The sequence below is a fragment of the Strongylocentrotus purpuratus genome, unplaced genomic scaffold (genome assembly GCF_000002235.5).
Source record: "Strongylocentrotus purpuratus isolate Spur 01 unplaced genomic scaffold, Spur_5.0 spur5_scaffold_3, whole genome shotgun sequence".
Lineage (NCBI taxonomy): Eukaryota > Metazoa > Echinodermata > Echinoidea > Camarodonta > Strongylocentrotidae > Strongylocentrotus > Strongylocentrotus purpuratus.
Window position 1 is genome coordinate 6,541,176 of NW_022145609.1, and position 22,946 is coordinate 6,564,121.

The following is a 22,946-nucleotide window of genomic DNA, read 5'->3' on the forward strand; positions in this document are numbered from 1 at the left end:
GCATTTCAATTTCATGCATTTCTATTTCACTCTCAGGGGGAGGGGGGGGGGGGGAGGGGAAGATATTACAATACTGCACACACATTACCAAATTCCAAATTCTTTAACAGTGGGTGCATGATCGTTTTATGCAGCATTCTCTCCAAAGCTTCATGGTTTCATATTAAAAGTACCAGTAGATATGAACCTTATCCATGAATCCATGATTTGTCATTAGTTCCACAAATTCTTTACAATCTAAATCAAACCACAGTAGGAGGTCATATAACTGACATATAAAGCACTATGCACAAATCATATAGGCATGCACATGTGTATACAATTCAGAATACAGTACAATACATGCAAGATGCACTAACAAACAATTAAATATTCCAATTTCATTATTATTATTTCTTTAAATATTGACACTTAACATTAAATTACAAATTGGCCTGCATGGCGTGTGAAGGCATGATGATTGATTACAAAGAATCATGACAACTGTGTACTTCACTCGATAATTAGCAAATAACATTAAAAAGTATCAAATGTAACATTTGCATTTCCTTCCTTGTATTCAAGCCTTTCTCTCTCTCTCTCTCTTTCTCTCTCTCTCTCTCATTCTCTCTCTTTTTCTCTCTCCCTCCTTCTCTCTCCCCCTTTTCTCTGTTTCTGTCTGTCTCTTTTTCACATGGAAAATATTTAAAATCGCAATTCAAACAGAAAATTGTTAATTTGCTTCTTTCCAACCACAACCACAATATTCTTGAGGTGGTATTGGTATCCCATATTTACATTAAGTGCTCAGAACCCTAAGCCTGATATCTTAATATTCCATTGTTTTACACTATGGCCACATACATGTACAAATAAATCCTAGTTATCCAGTTGGACATGTTTGACTGTATATGGTACTTGTACACTGCGAAAGTGCTGCATGCACACAACTCACACAAAAAAGAAAGAATAATTGGAAACATCGATGGTTTTTATGGGTTTTTCCATTAACTAAAGTGTACTGTAAGTGGTAGTTTCAACAAAAAAAAGTGATGGTTTTTCAAATTGATTTTCTGCAGTGTACAAGAACGAATCATGAGATTCATTTTCCAATCCAAGCATTTCTTTGTCTAGACTTTGTTTACCTCTGGATTGCTGCAGGTCAAGCGAGAACGGTACAGTCCTGATAGAGACATCCAGATGACTCCTTCCTATACCTTCCCATGTGATACGTCGTAATAATCCTTGACATGTAGCTACTAGCATCTCATCCTTCAGACAGCACAGGCTGAGGAACAGAGAAAGCAACGACAGCAAAAATAATGAGTTTTACCTTTATATTTCAAGTACTCTTATTTTTACAAAAGTCCTAACTTTTAACACTCCAGCAATGATATCTATAAAACAACAGCAGCAACAACATCAATAACAACCGAAACAAAGGAACAAAAATCATATGCAACAGTGAAATACAATCTTTCTTTAGTTTCCTCTGTTTTTACAAGGTAAATTGCATTTAATTAAATAAAGATCCAGTTTTAATTATGTACTCTCTATGTTCTTTTTTCCCAGGCGAAAGAGTCAATGGTGAAAGAGTCAACATAATTGACACAAAAGTACAAGAAAACAAGAGTCCAGCAACTTACCATGCAACACCTCCAGTAACTTGGAATGTAGCACCAAAGGTAATCTTAAGCCTTGGCACTGCAATTGTGTCTGCCTCTGTCACATCCCTCTTGTAATGAAATGAACTAAAATAAAGATGAAAAAGAATTTAGCAATCAGAGTATGAGTTAAGAAAGGGATGAAACGTATTAGGGAGGGGGGGGGGATGATTGAATTCTTTTGAAGACAACAATCACTTCTAATCCTGACAAATAAAGTATGAACAAAACAAAATAAACAAACAAATACTGATACAAAAGCACATGTGACCAAAGTATGAAGAACAGACATTAACATATGAAATTGAGTTGCTTGCTATAACAGTCAAATACAGCTATAACAACAATTTAAAATGAAAGATTTAGATGAAGATCTACATGTAACTGAGCACTGCATATAATTATACAGTGTCTTGTTTGAAAACACTGCCAATCCGTACATACCCAGGCCAGTAAACATACATGTATCTCTCAAATAATTTGGACAATAATCAATTAAATATTTCAAAAGACATGTTGTTCACCAACATCACACTACCGGTATGTCATTTTCAAGTGTGTCTCCTTAAATATCTGTTTCTGAATCCAAATATTACACCTGACCACTTATTTATTATAAAGTTTATAAACCCAATAAAGGCCTATGCAGTGTATACACTAGAAACTTACCCAGATTGCTTGGTTCCATACAGTCTCTGATTGCTCTCTGATATAACCTTTAATAATAACAGGTGGCCACCAGATGTCTGTCAAAAATAATAATAATGTATTCTTAATTTTTCACACACAGGAAAAAAAACTTTCCTTTATAATAAATGAGCAATCAAACACGAATTATAAAACTAGACATGTACTTGTTTGGAACATGCATAGGTGGGCTGTTCCAACTAAAATTTGAGACAAACAGTGAAAAAAATACAAGGGGGTCGGGGCGAAATAGCCCCCGAAATGCCCCAAAGAGCCCCCAGAAATTTTAGAGTTCAATGCAAAACAAATTTTAGAATGTTACTTTTATGCAGGCAAGCTTGAAAAGTAGCCCCCCAAAAAATAAATGTTAATTTTTTTCCCTGGAGACAAAATAGAGCAAAAATAAGAGAGATACTGCTATAAAAAAAAAAAAAATGTTCATGATGTGAACAAAATTCACCTTCCATAGGCATAACACGCACTTTAAGAAATTTCTGACCTATGGCCTTTCATAGAAATTTTCACTATGATGACATCATCAAAATGAAAAATGGTGGTCACTAGGCTTGTAGAGAATTGTTTTAGCTACAACATATCAAAATTTGGAAGAAAATTGATCAATATATATTTTTACACAGATAAACTCAATTTTCCATAAATATGCTGACGTCATAATATGAAAATTCGTATTTTGAGTTTGAAGGCCATTATGATGTCGTCAAAATATGAGACATGAAATCATATCCCTGACTCATAAATAATAAAGGCAATTTTAACAAAATTATAAGGTGGTCTGTATTATATACAGCCCACCTGAAAAAGATAAAAGTGGCAAAATGATATTGAACCCAAAATAGAGGGTGAGAGAAGTGGTACATGTAGGGGCAGGGAGATATCCATTTATTAATGCAAAATGTCAATATCACAACATGCTTGGCTACATCTGAACAATTTAAGCAAGGTATGTTTTCTGTTTTATTTGTACATACATGTACATGTACATACATGTATGTACACACAAATCCAAGATTCTTAAAATGAACAGGTGTGCGCAAGCCCATGCAACTGCATAATTTTTAACTTGACCTTTGCTTTCAGCAACAGGTGGATGAACTTTAGAGTCCTGAAGGACGTTATATTACGTATGCATAGAAAACAGCATTTCCAAACCAATTGGAGCAAATAATAATAGTTCCTCTTCTGACACATTGGTGAGTACAGCATGCATACACAATTGGGTGTCACCATTAGCATAGTAGGCTAATATAAACAATGGGAACAAACAATGGAAACAAACAATGGCCCATTTCTTGTGCTATTAATGACATTTATGCCCCTTTCACATGTCAGAGCAATGTCTGCACCGAGATCCATTTACATGTACAAATAGATTGATCAAGATGTAGCCTACGTACATGTACAAAGTATATGTAATTTCATAGTACAAGACATGTAGAAATTTGTCAGAGTTCTCACGACATGCCTCCTGAATTATGTTGGATACTACAGGTATGTACATATACTGTACATGTTTGCATCAACATGCACATGTACCTGGACAATATTGGTACATGTGTACATTATAGGCAGTGTCACACAGAAAAATCCCTTGAAAAATCCTTTCAAGAGAGAATTTTCTTGCTTCGTTAGAGGATTTTTAATGGGATAATTGATGACAGACAGCAATTAAGAAGATAACTAAAATCCGGATTTATGACTAAAATCTGGATTTTTGGCCTCTGTGTGACACCGCCTATTGTGTACTTTTGAAGCATGGGATATTAGACTATGGCAGGATATACGAACTAACTTCATTCAACAAAACCACTGAACTGTACACATAATAGACTTTCACTACGATACAATTAGGCCAACGTGGCCAATTTCTTTTAATTTCATTATTAACACTGGCTTTAAATACAACATTTGCTGATCTGGGTTATCTCTACCCCAACGGAACGGGTTGCACAGATGAAGACCTGGCCCTTGTTAATAAAAACGGCCATTGCAGCAATCGGGCGATGGAAGAACTTAATTTAATTTAATTTACTTTTAAATTAAGGAACTTTACAGTTTACATACAGTAACTATAGACTTGATCTAACTTAAGGAGACACGAACGAACGAACTACCCTATTGTAGCAACATATTGCTGTCTAGCTACCCGGAAGGAGTCACTCAATGTGACTTTCGGACCGCATGACCCTTACCAAAATCGTGGATCGCAAAATCGCAAAAAAAAGGTCAATTTCAAGCAATGTCCGCGGAAAAAATATTCCTCGAAATATAGAAAATAGGGGTGCACAGGTGTCCACGAAATTGATAAATAGGGGGTCAGGAAAAGGGAAAAGAGAAAACCGGAAAGAAAAATTCTCAGAGCCGAATCTTGTCCTTGAAATATGGTAAAATTGGGGTAAATTTGAGAAAGTGTCCTTACAATCTTATAAATATGGATATTCCAAGTACGATTTTGTCTTTGTTTTGACGTAAACAAGGGGGTTCAATTTCACAAAATGTCCTTGCAATTGACCGCAAAAGAGGGTTATTTGCATTTGTGGTAACGGTCATACTGTCACCCTCTGCGGGGGAGTGACCCCACCGGGCCAGCTACACGTCCCAATCAGATATTTTGGGTATAGACTAGTATAGAGAGTGAGGCCCTGAAGGATTGTTCAGATGGTGAGGTATTCAAATCCATCGCAACCATGGGTGTCGATCCCGGGGGGATGGGGGGATATATCCCCCAATATTTCAGGTGGGGGGATGGCCTGTACAATCATCCCCCCCAATAATTCACCATCAACAACGAAAATCAAGAGAAAAAAATAATGATGAGAGCCCGATGAGAGTAACATTAACTACAAAAAAAATGTATTCACGCTAGATACACTGTAGTGTAGTACATGTTCAGTCAATCGGCACCACTCCAGTCTCCAGGACTATGAAACTTGACTGGAGGCCAGCAACACAAACAAAACTTCATACTACATCAGCTGACTGTGTGAATCAGTGAGGTGACAAAGGTCAGACAAGGTCACATGCCAGCACTATGTGAATAGCACAGTTCTCACAAGTTTCCAAAGATTCGCAGGAGCTAGACTGCTACAGGTGCGATTAAGTTTCCTCCTAAAAATGTAAACTCATTTGGTATACAGCCAGTCTAAGGGTGCATTTATCAATTCTATCAACTCTATCTAAAATGGAAATATATGTATAGTTTTTGGAAAAAATAATACTGGCATTTAATTTAATTTCAAATCAGAACATGTTGGATTAGCAAGGCAAGCATGGGTAGGGGTGGGGGTGGGAGTAAGATTGAGATGGTAAAGAATTCATATATACAATGTAAAGTGTATAGATCTACTTACAGCCACTGCGATGACACTTGAGTCTGGTTTCCATTCTGCCTCACAGTTTGTTCCCAGGACCACCACCGAGTCATCAGAGCGTCGATAGCTCACAATCAGTACACATGGCTGTGGGAAGAAATAACAAACCGGTAACTTTCTCAACCACACAGCAGTATACTTGCAATGTACGTACTATAAGACCTATGTGTACATGATGAAACTTTCATTAAAAAAAGGTAGACAAAATTCACAACAGTTTCTGGTTTTCCCAGTTTGTGCAAGTACAGAACTTGACACTGAAATACATGTAAATAAAACTGGCTTGCTCAAAATACTCCATCCATACACAACATTGTCCAGTACTTGAAATGAAAAATGGCATGCATTTCCAATTCTTATCCCCTTTCTTGTTTTATTAACAACAAAAAACAAACAAAAACCACACCTAGTGTACAAACAGGTGGATGAATAATACTCTTTAACTTGAATTTGAAATTTATTATCCAATGGAAAATGATAATCGGGACTCTGCACTCATCACGCCAGTCAATCAAGTATTTATTTTCTGTGTTGTGGCATAAGGTTGTATTACAGCCCCCATTTCTCATGTATACCTGTTAATGAGTGAAAAGTTTGGGTTGCCCCAGACAGGCAGCAAAATCTTCCATTTGGCATTATTTACACTTGCCTGAAATAATGTTCATTTTGTTTGCCCTGTCATCTTGGGCTACAGCTTATTATGTCAAATGATACTAGTTAAAGGTACTATGTCCCTTCTGCAGCCAACCTTAAATTATGTAGAACTTTGCAGGAATTATGAATATGTCATGTATTTTCTATCTGTGAAATTTAAACGTTAGCAGTGTCCTATTATTCAAATTATGCAAGGAAACCCGTTTACTTGCTAGACTTCACTGTCAGACACTATTGAGTGACTGACTGGCTTTTTCTTCTTTGGTAATAACATACATAAAATGAGCTGTAAAGGGTACATGAGCATTTGTCTACATCAATAACCCACTTCTTGTGATGGCCAAAATTAAACTGATTGAATCTTTGCGCAGCTAAAAACGTATGACCTTTCGGTACAATGGTCTGAAAATCAAGACTATTACTTATTGGCTCTATAGCTCCTAAGTCGATTTGACAACTAATAGTCGTTATTTTCCCACCTGAAGACATTTTCAAGCCCTACCTTTTTTAGGGAAGCTCTAAATTAGTATTATCTTTCAAATGCCGTTGGAATTTAACCTTTTCATTTTTTTTGGCCTGCAAATGGGACATACATTTAGTACCTTTAAAGATTTAAACCTACATGTATAGTACGGGGTTAACTAACCCTGCAAAATAGCAGGGCTAACTCTGCAATTGTGGTGCTAACTCCTGCTAACCCCGCAATTGCGGTGCAAAGCAAATGAATGAGAACAGAAACGAAAAATAGTCCGGTACTACGCAATGGAGCGTTACGCAGCTGGCTAGATGCGAAGTATGTCCAATCATAACATACACGATATCCGGGGTTAACGAAATGCAGTGAGAACAGCGGGAATTTTCTTATTCCGTAATAGGCGCTAGTACGGGACTAAAAACAGCGTGTGTGAAAAGCCAAAAAAATAGTCCGGGGTTAAGGATAGTACGGGGCTAAGCAAAGTACGGGGTTAAGCAAAACCAGTGTGAAAAGAGTATATTATTACCAGCAGTAGTCAGTGCAGTACAAAAGTATCTACACATGTGAAATGCATGGCCAAATGAAAATGGCAAGTAGGAGTTCAAGCTGCCAACACATAAAATACCCTAAGGGTATAAACAAACACATTGCAATAACAGCCTTGAAAGCAGGGAATGCAGGCCAGATTTGATGAACTAGTGAACTGACTGGAATTGGGCATTCATTAGTCATAAACCTGTAGGCATGGAGCTTTCCCTCAGGAAACATTCAGTTTCAGCCCTAGGATGCATAATAAATGCAGGTTGAGGATAATGTTCTGATTCATACAGTATACTGTAAGGTCACTACATAATGTAGGCCTAATCATGTACACATGTACTAGGGATGTCAGACGCTCGCGCTGCAATCCTGAAATCGAGCCATCAATGTGCGTACGAGCCTATGGTGATTGTAGTCGAAATAAAAACATGCAATCTTTAAAAATTCATTAAAAATCAAAATTAGCAGGAAAGAACTAATTGATTAATAATTACCGTAGATTAAAGTTGTATTCCAATATTGGAAGCATTTTCTTCACAAGTAGAATCGTAGAATCAATCAAAATATGGCAGTAAAGATGAGCTCTAATTCGCTCATTGGCCCTTTGCAAGCGTTTGAAAGGCATTGCTGCAGCCATGGCACTGCTTTTCTGTGATTCTCTGAAAAACTGCGCATGTTTACATCGAAATCTGGAGGTGATCCCCGGGTCACACAATGCCCAAATTTGGACATGCCATTCATGAAACTTAGAAAAGTTGACCATGCGCGTTGACTTTTTTGCCTACCCCATACTTTTAATATATTTGAGCAGTAAAAAAAGTTCCAATTTATAGCAATCTTTTTCTTATAAAAATGAATTTTTTGCAAAAGTCAATGTTAGTATATTTATAAGTGATATCCAAGCTATCTTTGAGCCAAAAATCTAAGGGAAATTCATTCAGGATCATCTACAGATAATCACAAACTTCCGATGTATACTACCCAAGACTGAACAACCGTAAGTCTTGACACTCGCCCTCAACCCCTGGTGATTCTGTGCTGAACACGTACGGACCGAACGAAATATTTGCAGCTAGAAACTACTTTCCATGGATAAATTGAGAATTTTGATCGACTACAAACGTTGAATATAAGTTTTTCATAATTAAAGACTCCATTATTAAAGCAATAACTCAGTATTTATTATAGAAAAAGAAGTTGAAATGTTGAATGTGTGTACGAGTGAAATGCCGGGAGAAAGTATAAAGGAAAGAAAAGCGTGATGTTATCATCAAGCTGCAATGGCCACGTGCGCGCACGTGGAAATTTCCATTGTAAGCGCCGGCATGTGGCTCTTCTTCTAAGTGTACAAACTCCCTCTTTAAAAAAGATAAAATGCAAGAAATTATTAAAACAATGTTTCAAGGGAAACTAAACACTGTTTCGAGGGAAATTACGTAGAAATGAGCAATTCTAGTGACTCAGCTGTAATTGTAAATATACAGGTGTTATTCTCCTGATACATTTGTAACATTACAAGAGGTTTTCTGGACATTTACCATATTTGTTTTCCTTTATCAAAAAGCAATTTTACATGTACTTGGAATTGATATATTTTTCCACCATGACTGCCAGAATTTTAATCCAAGTTTACATTGAAATATCATCTTATATTTGTATCGCTGATTATTTGAAAATCTTTACTTGAAAATCAGCGATCCTCCAGATCCTCAAATCGATCCTCAAATTTTATCAGGAAACATTTTCCTGTGATATTTTTTTTTTTTTAAATCTTTGTTTTTCTTTGTTTGTTGCCATGGCAACCTTATATTTTAATTTTAAAAATGTTGTGGAAAGATGTCCCTGCCATTATCTTGGAATGCAAAGTGTTTTGAGTAGCAATTCGATCTGGAAAGTTAATACCGGTATATTACTTTTTAAATATTTTCTTATTTTCTTTGTTTTGTTTCCATGGCAACAATATATTTAATTTCAAGGTTTCTCTTAAAAATGTTGATAAAAAGAATATAATGAAGAAAAGTTCTGTTGAAATTTCAATGAGAAACAAGATATACTTTTTGAGATATGGCACATCAAACAATGCTTGCAATGTTGAGGTATGTACTCTTTACTATGTACTTAAATTACACTCGGTGCCATGCTTACATTGTAATTTCCTATGCAAAAACTTCAGGAAATACCCCTAAATAAAAATATTAAAAAATTAATATCTCGAGAATCGATTTATATTTTGACTCCATTTTTTTTCCATATTGAATGATAAATTGTGTTCTCCAAATACAGTGCAAAATTTTCATGATTTAATGGACTGCAATTTTTAGTCTAACATCCCTACATGTACAGTACAATGTTCCCAATCTGTGTATGTGTACCATACTAGTCTATGTAAGCTACAGGTACAGAATCCATTCATATTTGTCTGAACTGTATCGTGACCTACATGTACTGTACATGTACATGTACATGCATTTTCCCCCCAAATCCATAGACCCCCCCCCCCCCCCACACACACACACACACAAACACACTCACACACATCGAAGCACTTGATGATCAATGTACAGGCCTACATTTTATATCACTTTATACATGTAGCATTTTAGGCCAAATTAAAAAAAAAACATGTTTAGCGTCCTGTTTTTTCGAAAAATGGGAATTAGGAGGCCCTTTTTTTTTCTTTTTTTTTCTTTCAAAATGGCCGCTCAAAATGGCCGCTCAAAATGGCCGCTCAAAATGGCCGCTCGGTACATTTTCCCTGACATTCGGGCTATTTTTCAAGATGGCGGCCAACAATTTTTTTATTTATTTTTTTTAATCAGAAATAGATCCATTTTAGCAGTGTTTTTGATGTTTTTTTTCTTTAAAATAAAACATAAATTCAAAAAAACATTCAAAAAAAAATAAGTAAATAAATAAGAAAAGAAAAAAAAAATAGGAAGAGGCCACCCAAAAGGAAGCGGGCGGGGATGCTAAACATGTATATTTTTTTTACATGGCCTTATCCCTCTTGAGAATCAGATTCTGGAACAGAACAGCACAAGAAAGCATTTGGCAAGCATAAAATTATTAAACAAAAAATGTTTACCCCTACCAAAACATATTTAATCTTCAGAAATTGTTTTGCTTTTTATTGTACATTTTATACTACAGGACAAGTGAACTACGAATGATCTTCATATGACTTTGTAATCTCTACCTGGCCAATATCTCAAATGTGATAAGATAATAAATATTAGACATACACTGTACATGTACATGTACATGTGTGTATACATGTACATAAAACTGATGGTCGTTATGCAATCTACGTTATGTACAGGTATGTACCAGTATTTATTGTGTACAGTACATGTACACTTCTGTATGACTACAGTATGACTTTCACTCCAAGCAACACATGCATAATCACACACAGATAAGGGAGTGAGTCATGTCTGTGTTATGATGCAGTTTTCTGTCATAACGACGACGACGCAGCACCAATGTAGTGATTCAGTATATTACCTTCATATATTGAGAATCTTAAAGTTGAAATCCTTTACATGCAGCATTTTCATTTCTGATGGATATATTCCTTGTCAGGTTGTGATACACTTTGTATTGATTGATTAAAGTGCACCAGATAAAGAACACCCTGATGTCACGTTTATGCTGGAGAATATGGATTGTTAGGTGCATGTTCATTATTAGCTCAATTTACACCTGTTACATACAGGTGGAGCAAATCATCACTGAGTCTAAAGTTAAGTCACATACATGTACATAATATATACGTGCTAACGCTGCTACATGTACATGTAGGTGCAACATATTTCTTCATATATTCTGTCAGTAGTTTTACATACTGTACATCATGAACAGTTTACATTCCTTTCAAAAAAGTACTAACATTAAGAGCAAATTGGACTCGAAAAACCCTGAAAACATCATGACTTTAGGCCTACTGTACATCACATTCCACTGACTACCGTAGATTGCCAATTTGAGATTTGTATAGATTCCTGAATTCTACATTTCAATCAATTAAAACTCTCTTATAATTTGTCCAAATATTTCAAACTTCCCTCATTTTCTTTTTATTATTTTTCTGATTTCATACAAAAAATAATAATAGTACATTTGTGTAATGGGCTCTTGTATAGTGCTCATATCTATCAGACTTGACACTCCTGGCACTCCACATTAACAATGTATTACCCTGGCTTTAGCATGGCTATAACGGCACTCTAGCATTTCAAAGATTGAATTCCTGCCAGATTTGACTTATTAAAAAGGTTGAATTGACCTTTAACGCACATTACTAATCAGGATATTTCCTTTTTTTAATAAATTACAGTGAGATTTACATCTTACAGCCAGATTACAGCTCGAAGGAGGTTAACATTTCGAGTACGGTAATGCACTAATTAGGAAAGAAAGAAAATATGTTTTTCAGTCTACAACAAGTGAGAGAATTGTTCCAAGTACACATACGTACATGTTTACATTGTCATTGTCATCAAGCTAGAAAATATTGTGAAAATAAAGATTTTCAAAGGTGCAGGTACATCTACAATGTACAATGTAGTATACTATCAAGTAATTCAATTTTTTAAATTTTAATTTTAAATAATTTCATCCAAAAGTAGTTCCAAAAAGTGCAATCACGTTTTCACACATTCCATCAATGTAGAATGTGAAATTTACCGGTAAGCAGTGCGGGAAGGTGTGATTTTGGACACATTTTAGAGTTTGTTTAGATACCTCTCCGGACACGTCTATGGCAGCTGGTTAAGGCTTGGTGATTACAATATCACCAAGCTCTTAAAGATTCTATTTCCCTTTTGCAGCCAATCATATTTTGTAAAACTTTGCAGGAATTATGAATATGTCATGTAAAGTACATGTACAGTGTATGTCCTATCTGTGAAATTTAAATGTTAGCAGTGTCCTAATATTCAAATTATGCAAAGAAACCTGTTTACTTGCTAGACTTCACTGACAGACACTATTTTTTTCGTTTGTTTGTTTTTATTTCTGCAAAAATAAAATCAAAATAGAACATAATCATACATAAAGTAACAATTATTTCTTCATTTCACATAATTATAAATGTTTAAGTACATTTTAAAGATGCACAAAGACAAATATTTTTTAATGAAAATAGATATATTACAGAAAACGCAGGAGACCGCCATCATGAGCGGTAAGCTTGAAATCGATGGCGGCCTCGAGAGAATAGCGGCAAACTCTTAAATTACTGTTAATCTCTGTGTACAAGACACACTTTTTCCTGCCAAAAATTCAAAAGTCGGTGGTGCGTCTTATATACGGGTTCAAAAAAAAAAAAAAAAAAAAAATTAAAGTTTTGATTTATATGCCCTCCACCTGGCACTGTGCCTGGCAATATCCCCCAGCTCAATCAAACGACTCGGAAACTAGAACCACGCTACCTGAATGTCCAGATTTCTGTCATCTTTAGTTATAAAAACTAATTATCAGAATAATGAACATTTGTTTTTAAAACTAAATTGTTCATTATAAGTTATAATAAACTATTATTTGTGACAAGTTCATTATTCTGATAACTTCATTGTTACCTGTACTATTATTTGTGACAAGTTCACAATAAAAAATTGGCGCCTCCAACTGCACCTCGCAGTGAAATGAAGGTCTTTTCCCATGTGGGTTTTTTAACACGGACCTGGCTTGCTGGCTACAGAGTCCGACACAAAAAGCCCCCAAAATAGGGGTGCGTCTTATACACGATTTACGGTACATTTGTACACACAAAATTGATCAAGGACATCGTGCATGCGCGTTATACCATAAACCATACAAGAAGTTTGCATAGTTTTGGACTGATAGCTTCAGTTTGATGTGCAGAGCTCTAGTAGTGTAAAGATGGTACTGAGCAACGACGTCGACATCGAAGCCCTAGGCTAAACAGAGGTTTCCCGATGTTGGATGTGATCCAAATTCAGGTGGAAAATGCAATTATTCCTTTGCTAAGAATGGATATTAAACTGCTAAAAAAAATGTATACGGAACTACACTAGAGTAGTGGCTCCGGTGTGTGGCCGGTCCGCCGGAACTGCCGATTCTATTTTTATGCAAATACTCACAGAATACTTCAATACCCTCAATATAGAGTCCATATACTTACTTATTAAATAGAAGTCACAAATAACCTACCGTAATTAACAGTGTATAAACCGCACCTTTTTGCCGCCGAAAAAAATTCAAAGTCGGGGGTGCGGTTTATACACAGTACACCAATTTTTTTTCTTTTTTGATTTATGCCCCCCCCCCCACCTAACGCTATGCCTGGCAATGTCTCCCAGTAATCGGTGTTGACTCACCACTCGGAAACTAGAACAACACTCAAATTTGTCTGTGATCTCAATATGTAGTTTAAAATAATAATTCCTCCAATTTTTCTTCTATTACATGTGTACCACAAGGTTCTATCCTAGGTCCTCTACTGTTTTTTTAATTTACATTAATGATCTTACACATTTAGCTGCACCTCGCAGTTAAATGAAAGGCCTTCCCGCGTGGGTTTTTTAACACGGACCAGGCTTTTTTTTTAAGGGCGAAAAAGAGGGGTGCGGTTGATACACGAGGGCGGTTTATACAACGTTAATTACGGTACATGTAACTGACCTACAGCATGGTCAGCATTGACGTTTCGAAATGCTTTGAGTTCCCCAGTTTGCGGCCACGCATTACCCGGTGGGCGGCACGCGTACATCACAAAGCTTTATGCGCAACGTCACGATCAAAGCATGTACGAAATTACTACGGGGCAATTCCACGGTAACGGAAGGACACTCAGACAAGATTTTTGAACTTCAGGTTCATACTAAAAGAACTGTTTTATTAGTATAAGATGTGAAACAGTACAGATATAATACCTATATAAGTGCCTTTAATTCTCCCCCAAAAAATTGTCATTATAGTTAAGTAGTTTAAGAATGTGCATATTAATTATCTCGGTAACGGAAGGACATAAAAATGGACATGGTTTTTCCAGTTAATTAGTGTTTATCCAAACTTTGTGAAGTTGATGAAGCTTTCCACTTGACTGAAACACATTTTGTTCCCCATAGTTTAATACATACTAATAAAACATTTCTTTTAGTATGAACCTGAAGTTCAAATATCTTGTCTGAGTGTCCTTCCGTTACCGTGGAATTGCCCTACGGGTAACCCAAATTATCAAATTACCCGCCGCGGATAAGCACGGATAAGCGTCGGTCTGGACAGATTTTTTTTTTTTTTTTTTTTTTTGCGGCCGAATATTCAGGTACGATTTCTCGTACCCGGCCGAGTAGTTGTCAACCGTGCGGGTAGTCGAGCATTCGACTACACGTCGCAGCCCTATAGCATACCACATATCCCACACATACCATACCATGCCAGAGTCACTGAAGAACCACATTTGCAATGGAAAATATATCCTAAAATATCACATTTTAGTGATGTAATCGACAGTCCCGCTACCCGAATCTGAAAAATCGAGTATCATATGCGTGTCTGTAAGAAATATGGGTACCATAAAATGAGCTTTATTTCAAGTATTTTTCAGATTTAGAGCCCGATTTTGAGCGAGTCGCAAGCTCAAAAGTATCTCATCGCATGTATTAAATCAATGCAGCCGGACACCGCAACGCACACACGCTATCTCTGTCTAATTCAGATTCCAATTTCCGATCAATGCAGAGCTAGTTTTCGACCTGGCGAGCACCCAGGAGCTCCGGCGTGGGATACCTGCTCCGCCCGCTAGTGCTATAGATCAGCGCGGAAACGTGCGGTGCACGCGCACACGCGCTTCCTCTTGACTTTGTACATGCGGTCGAAAACTGGCTCGCTATGCCGATAACTGCCTCCAAAACAAGTGAAAATTGAAATGAATATTGTCATGGCAATTCATGATTTTTTTCTGGGATTCTTTTTTGCTTAAATAATAATATTTGCTTCATGATTTAAACAATAAATGATAATAAATAGGAAGTAAAGTAAAGAGTCCCAAAATTAGGATTTTGTCTTAATGGTCGAAAAACCCCTCCTTTACTCTACTTCCACAACAACATCAAATTTCACCTCCAATCAGACAAATAGAGCTACAATATTGATCTAGTCATGCCTCGATCTCTTAACTTAAAAAGTCAGCACCTGCTGGAATTTTCATCGGCGACTGGTGACGTAAATTTCCAACATCGATGACGGATACTCCGTACAGAAATCGACAGGAACATCTGCTACGGATGTTTTCGGCAAAGCAGAACTTACCAGGGAATCCATGGTAGGTTTCAATAATTATAATCGAGTCATAGACTATATATTTTATTCGTAGACCTACCCCTACACCGGAGACTCTATTCTAGAGCCTCTAGAGACTCTTCTCTAGCGCCTTTCTGTGTTCACCATGCACCCAACGGACTAGACCGAATTTTCCGTCTCTTTCGTTCGTTAGCCTTAATTATTGGGGTAGGGTCGGCCGGCTCTCTCTTTAGAGACGGAAACCGTCTATACACATTCCCTTGATAACGCCACGGCCATTTCAGGTCGTAGCGTTTTGCCCCCAAAATCCCCCAAAATGTCATTTTACCTCGTGCATGTTATATTGTAAATTAGGCCTAGGCTATAATAAATCAGTTCCACTTACCAACTTTACTGAAATAATCAGTTTAATAGTCCCTTTTTAGGAATTTATGGGTCAAAATCGAAATCCATGTTGAAAAAGATTTTCAAAATGGATTTCGATTTTGACCCATAATTTCCTAAAAAGGGACTATTAAACTGATTATTTCAGTCAAGTTGGTAAGTGGAACCGATGTATTATAGCCTAGGCCTAATTTACATGTGGATATGCACGAGGTAAAATGACATTTTGGGGGATTTGGGGGGCAAAACGCTACGACCTGAAATGGCCGTGGCGTTATCAAGGGAATGTGTATAGACGGTTTCCGTCTCTAAAGAGAGAGCCGACCCTACCCCAATAAGAGGCTAACGAACGAAAGAGACGGAAAATTCGGTCTACCAACGGACTAACTCCGGGAAGCTCCAACACCGGCGCCACAGGCGTCGGAGCTTCGGGTGGTTTCCTTGGTTTCTCTTGGGGGCTAGTAAAACAGCCGATTGGGTGATATTATCGTTAAATCTGCAAAGGGAGTACTTACAATTTTTACATCATAGGGTGCAGGACTCCTCAGGGCTCAACTCCAATCACTTGAATGTATAATTTGAAGAAGTCTTCGATGGGAAAAAAAGGTTAATTCGAGGTACTAGACTACACCAACGATTCTTCCATGTCGCAGCGTTGATTCAAAATAGCGATGAGAAGGTACGCATGCGCGGCAGTGGCAAAGAAAATATGAATATTCAGGCTATCGAGCGCCGATCGCTCGAAATCGCTGAATATGCACGAGGTTGAGAAGGGCTCTGTTTCTTCGAGTTACCAACGGACCGGCCAAAAACCCCCTCCTTTACTCTACAAATACAAGACCCGATTCATCCAAAAAGGTGAGGCGAATATTAGTCTAAGCCTAGTAATATTAATAAAGATCACGTTTGCGGCCAACCACCCGCAAGATGAGTATTACTATTAGAAGTAGAAGTAGAAGAAGCTCGCAGCCCTAGCCACAGGAGGTGCGGTGCCGGTGCCCTGGCCCGGCCCTGCCCAATGCCATGCCCCCGCCCCTCTCGACACGGCTCGGCCCGTCATCATTGAACATGTCACTGTCAGTGACACTGAAATTTGAAAACAACAAGAAGAAAAAAGATACATACCTTGCACTGCCAAAGATGCACCGCTTGCAATGTTACGACAGCAAATAGTGTCCTTTCCCGGTTAGCGATGATACACTGCACGGGATCCTCATCTTCGTTAGGTAATTGAAGATATTTCGGCCATCCAATTGGAAAATACATTTTAGACCTATTACCAGCTCAGTCAGAGAACAGAAATTGTCGAAGCCATTTTACGATATACCAATTAAACAATTCATTGATCGCGATCACAATTTCTCTTACACCTTTGTTAGATGTCGTGTGATTGGCTATATGACTTCTCTTCTATTAGTACTGTCCAATAAGATATAGTCTAATATTGACGTAACTGTCCCCCAAATTGTTCGTAGACTTTTCTTCCAGTTGTTCATAGCAATTGTATTTTCTATAGATCTCCCTTTTTTTCCCGTAGAGATCATTGGAAAGACGGATTATTTATTTATTTATTTTTATTCGCCAAGCTTTCAACATACAACCATGACACCAATATATAAAAGAATAACATATCAAAATTAAGTCAGCTTGAACAGGATGAACCACGAGAGCTCGAGAGCTTATTTCCAGTGGGGTCCCCGACATACAAGTTAAAATCGTATTATTTACAGACAGATAAGAAAACAAAAATTATTAATGATTATAATGATGATAATAATAATAACAACATCAAACTGATGATAGAAATGATAATAAGTACAAGAACAAAAAGAAGAAGGAGTAGAAGAAAAAGAGGAGGAGGAAGAGGAGGAGAAGGAACTGAAGAAGATAATGATGAATATGTTGAATTTCTATAACGTAAAAAAAACACGAGTATATAATTATAAAATTAAAACGTATGCACCGGCAGAATTTTTTTTTTTTTTTGTATCTGACAGGCTATTCTAATCATATAACATGTCATTCGCTTCTCTCCTCTGACTCTCAAGTGTAAGGTATTCCTTTATTTTCCTCTTAAAATGAGCAAAGTTGCTATTTCCTTTATATCATATCGTAGAACTGCCTTCTTTGGAGCAGTTCAAGGTGGCTCTTGAAACAATTTAGTTCCCTTTTCAGGAACTGTACCGCAATATAGAGCTGTATAAAACAACTCTATGCTTTACCCTCATCTAGATGCTGAACAGGCGTTGATGAGTATCAACATAGAAGTAGAAGTAGAAGTAGAAGAGAATTCCAATGTTTTATGGCAATGTAATACAACTAATTTCCAATACTCTTTCTGGTAAGTTAAAGTTGAATCGGCTATTTATTATATTATAATCATGTAGCCTAAGTCAGCAACAAGTTCGAAGTTGGATCAGAAATATTTAATGCACGTGATGCAATACGAGTTGTTTTGATCTTTGGTTGACTTCAAGAAAACCTTTAGAAAGTTCGCTGTAACGCCAACATGAATTCTTGCACCAGAACCATTGGCGTACCGGGGGGGGGGGGGGTGTTTTGGGTGTTCAAACACCCCCCCCCCCCCTGGCAGAAAGGGGGTGTTTTAGGTGTTCAAACACCCCACCCAGGGGGGGAAAGGAGTGTTCATTCCCCCTACCCCCGTGAGCCCTCCTAAAAAATAAAAATAGTGGTTACCCTGCACTCTTATTTCCACGGAGTCAAATTTCACTCTAAATGGCGTCAGCTGGGAGTCAACTCTATTCCGAGTTAAAGTGACACGGAAAAGGAGTCATCTTGACTCTGAATTGAGTCAATTCTCAGCTGATGCCACACAATCCGAGTCAAATTGATTCGGAATCCGTGTCACTTTAACTCGGAATCCGTGTCACTTTAACTCGGAATAGAGTTGACTCCCAGCTGACGCCATTTTTGACTCCGTGGAAATAAGAGTGTGGAAAACCAGATTGAAATTCATATAAAGATTAAATCATTTTAAAAAAATTTTTTTTTAATTTGAACACAGGCCGATTTTCTAGAATCTTTGATGCTACGCTTAATACACTTATAGTTCTATGATTGCTAACATAAAAATTATTCTGTTTTATCTTTCTTTCATAAATTGGATTCACTTTTGCTATTTTCGTATCCTCAGGAAAAGTACTCGTCAAGATTAGGCTTATATAAAACATTCGCACCATCTTTTGGAAATTAAGCTTGAATCATGCCTCACCCAGTACCTTTTGATACATTCAATTTACTTAACTCTTTGAAAACAAATTGTTCACTGCTTTATAATAGCTCGAAGCTCACGAATATATTGTCTGCGCTGAAAAGATCTTTGAAAAGGGGGTTTGTCTACTAATTTGGCAGCCACATTGAATTGAATTCATTCGCGATGGCCATCTTATCATGAAAAAATTCCCCATCGATTGCAATGACAGATTCTTGTTCTTTTCTCTTCTTATTTTTTAGTCCTAAGCTTTTAAGATTCTGCCAAAGCTTTTTCGAATCTTGTTTATTTTTTTCTATCTTGTTTTGTAAGTAATCGAGTTTAGCCTTTTTCACCTCTCTTTGGACCATATTTCTTAATACCCTGTATCTTTTATAGAGCGTCTCAACTTTTGCTCTTTTTTGTATACTATATTTCTCTCTTGAATTAGGGAAAGAATATCTTTAGTCACCGGATCTTTGTTTTATTCTAAATCCGTTTCAGTGGCGCCATCATATTCAACGTTGAGATAAAAACATGTCAACATAATATTGACCATGACCTGACCAATCAACAGCAGATATAGTTGAAGATTGAAAGACTCTTCTGTGTATTTTTTTTTCATGGATCTGTTATCATTAGTCCCATTCTGGGGAGGGGGCGATGTTAGTTTAGTACCACTATTTTCAAATCTCACTTTACGCAGACCTACAAAAGATTGAAAGTGGCAGATCGGGGCAGGGGGCATGAAGGAATTTGCTAAGCCCATTCCTGAATGTAGCATATACGACTATACCTTAGGGGGAGGATATCATTTTCACAACCCCCTCTTCTTGTTCTTCCTTTCCTCGATCCGTCTTAATTAGCTGTCGTGGCCAGCTTAACTGCCAGGTCCAGCTTAAACCTTAAACAAATATAGATCCTTTTTCTTGAGGGATGCCCTCCCCCAAGACGCCTTAATAGTTTTTTGCAATGTTACCTACGTCACATTATTTTGAAATAGCTGGCTAATTTCGATCCCACCAAACTATTTGAAATAACTTGTTTTGTATCGAGTTTCTCATCATTTTTTGGGGGGGTTTTGTAGCATTATTTTATTATATTCATTCAGTACAAAATATATACAAAAACAAACAAACATACAGCTTCATTGATTTACATATCATATAAAAATATAAAGAAATTGTACATCCCTCAAAAAATACATAAGATAGTTTAATACACAGTACATAATGTTTTCAAATTAATTATACTGAACGAATATTATAAATCAAAGAGTTACGCACAGACAGACAAACAGACACACCACACACGCTCACATACTCAGACACACATACAAACTTATACATATCCCCCCCCCCTTCATTTCAAAGCTCAACAATCCTCCCTCCCTTCCCGAGCATTCACATCTACACATTTGTTGGAAATCCTGTCTCTTCCTTTTCCTTAAGATCAAATTATATTTAAAAAATGTCTGAGTCTGAGAAAGAAGTATTTTCCTCGCCGTCCTTAACTGTGAAAGTTGTCCCATTTTCTGAAGTGAAGTGTTAAAGTGCCCCTCTCCCCCGCTAATTCCTTTTCTTCTTGCCTATTTTCTATAATTCTTTCTTTAATTTCTTGAGGAATTGGTGGTCTATTTTCAGTTGAACGATATTTAAAAATCATATGTTTTGTTAAAAGTATAATGTGATTTAACAATTGTTCTTCTCCCGCATTGGATCTTTTTATCCCGTTATGAATTTCTTGCCAGTGTAGATTTGTTAACATTGATAAAGCAAAAAGGTCACCGCAGTCCTTCCAAATATTTGCTACCTTTTCACAGTTAAAAAACAGATGTTAATAGGTCTCTGTTTATTGCAAAAGGAGCAAAGATTGCTCACTGCATGTTTGAAAGTGTATATATGCTTATTTGTATAAACTAAATTATATAACATTTTATATTGAAATTCCCTCAGCTTTCTGTCCAGAGTGGATTTTCGGGGTCTTAAGAAAATTGTTCTCGTGTCATTTTCGACCATATTGTATGTACGTTTTAAGTTGCATTGTAGCATAAGATTTTTCCGTTCTCATTTTTAACAATGTACTATAGATATATTTTGATGTTATGCCTTGCAAAGAGTGAGGGTTTCCGTTAACAATTAATTCTAAACTTAATTCAGTATCCTCACAAAGATGTTCATATATATTCAAAACAGTTTTCCATGAGAATGGAATGCCTTCATATAACTGTTTTGTTATATTTATTTCAATGTTGTTTTAACCCATTTTCTTAAATTCTGTGATAGAATTCAATTCACCTTTCTTATCAACAATATGATGTATTTCAAAAAAACAATTCAGAAATAAGTCTTCATGGAAATATATTTGCCCCTGACTTTATTCATGCCTGACTTTATTTGATTAATGGGGTGTATTGAACCTCTTCGCTTGTCTCTTCCTGGCTATTTATCAGCTTCTCTCTCTCTCTCTCTCTCTCCCTCTCTCTTTCTCACTCTCTCTCTCTCTCTCTCTCTCTCTCTCTCTCTCTCTCTCTCTCTCTCTCTCCCTCCCTCCCTCTCTCTCTGAGTCTCCACTTCATAGCACCCCAAGACTCTCCCAAAACAATTTAACAATTCATTGAAAGGATTTTCGAATTCATTAGCCAAGGTACGGTCTAAGCAAAACTTGATATTATGGAAGTACATGTAATAATCAAACAACTTATTTCGACATGATCGGTATGGGGAGCACCAAGAGAAATGAAATAAGCTTGAAGGCCGTGGCCTAATTCCTTCGACTACATAGGCTGAAGGTGGCTTGTGTTCGTTACAAAAATGATATCCACAACAACAAAAATTATTATATAACTCCAAAATTAGAAAAAAAAATATTATTTTCAATATCTGGCTTTCCCGTCAATTTTTTTTAATTGATTGTAAATATTTATGTTTAGAATCAGATTCTCAGACTTTATTTGGTTCTATTCACTCTCTCTCTCTCTCTCTCTCTCTCTCTCTCTCTCTCTCTCTCTCCCTCTCTCTCTCTCTCTCTCTCTCTCTCTCTCTCTTTCCCTATGCCCCTCTCCCTTCTCTAACGCATTCCTCACGAAACTTCCATTCCCAATCATTCTCCATGCACCTCCGACCGTCTCTCTTGATGTCCCTCTCCGTGTATCATTTCAAACCACAACTATTTTTTCAAACCCTCCATAAAAGGTTTCCATGTGTTTGAAACATTCAAGAAATCAAATATGAAGTCAGATAAATGAGAGTTGCAAACATGGCGAGTTGGACGGACGATAAAGTTTAATTCCATTAGGCGGGAAAAGGAGTGCAAGTATCAATTCAAGTATATTTTCAAAAGCATCTTGAATATATATCTAATGTCATCTGCACTATGATTTTAAGATTCTCTGAAAAAATAACCTAATTCATCAGCTGAATTACCTGATAGAAAAATGTTCTATTACTTTGTTCTAGATACCTTAAGTATTGCTGACATATCAACATGTATAAACATCATAGTACCATTACAATCACAGCAAAAGAACTAACACATAAGCCCATATAATAGTGTCCGTTAGGAGGCAGAAGGGCATTAACTCATATACTTATTTAACGCCTTTTGGGCTCTAAACAGACAATGGGTCCTGTCTACTTAACTATCAAAGGGCACCATAAGAGTGGAAAAGAAGCTGGCACACAGAAATAAATAAATTA

The 22,946-nt window shown here is 36.8% G+C and overlaps 1 protein-coding gene across 1 annotated transcript in view; it reads right to left on the reverse strand.

Annotated features, from left to right (window-relative positions):
* Positions 1-17,371, reverse strand: part of LOC593883 (RAB6A-GEF complex partner protein 1) — a 53,988-nt gene extending 36,617 nt beyond the window's left edge. Inside the window, exons 1-5 of the mRNA XM_030996763.1 lie at positions 17,163-17,371; positions 5,699-5,806; positions 2,313-2,389; positions 1,626-1,730; positions 1,125-1,267 (exon numbers count right to left, since the gene is read on the reverse strand). Coding sequence (XP_030852623.1) covers positions 1,125-1,267; positions 1,626-1,730; positions 2,313-2,389; positions 5,699-5,806; positions 17,163-17,303 — 574 coding nt within the window. The 5' untranslated portion in view covers positions 17,304-17,371. The remainder of the gene's footprint in view (positions 1-1,124; positions 1,268-1,625; positions 1,731-2,312; positions 2,390-5,698; positions 5,807-17,162) is intronic.
* Between the last annotated feature and the right edge of the window lie 5,575 nt (positions 17,372-22,946).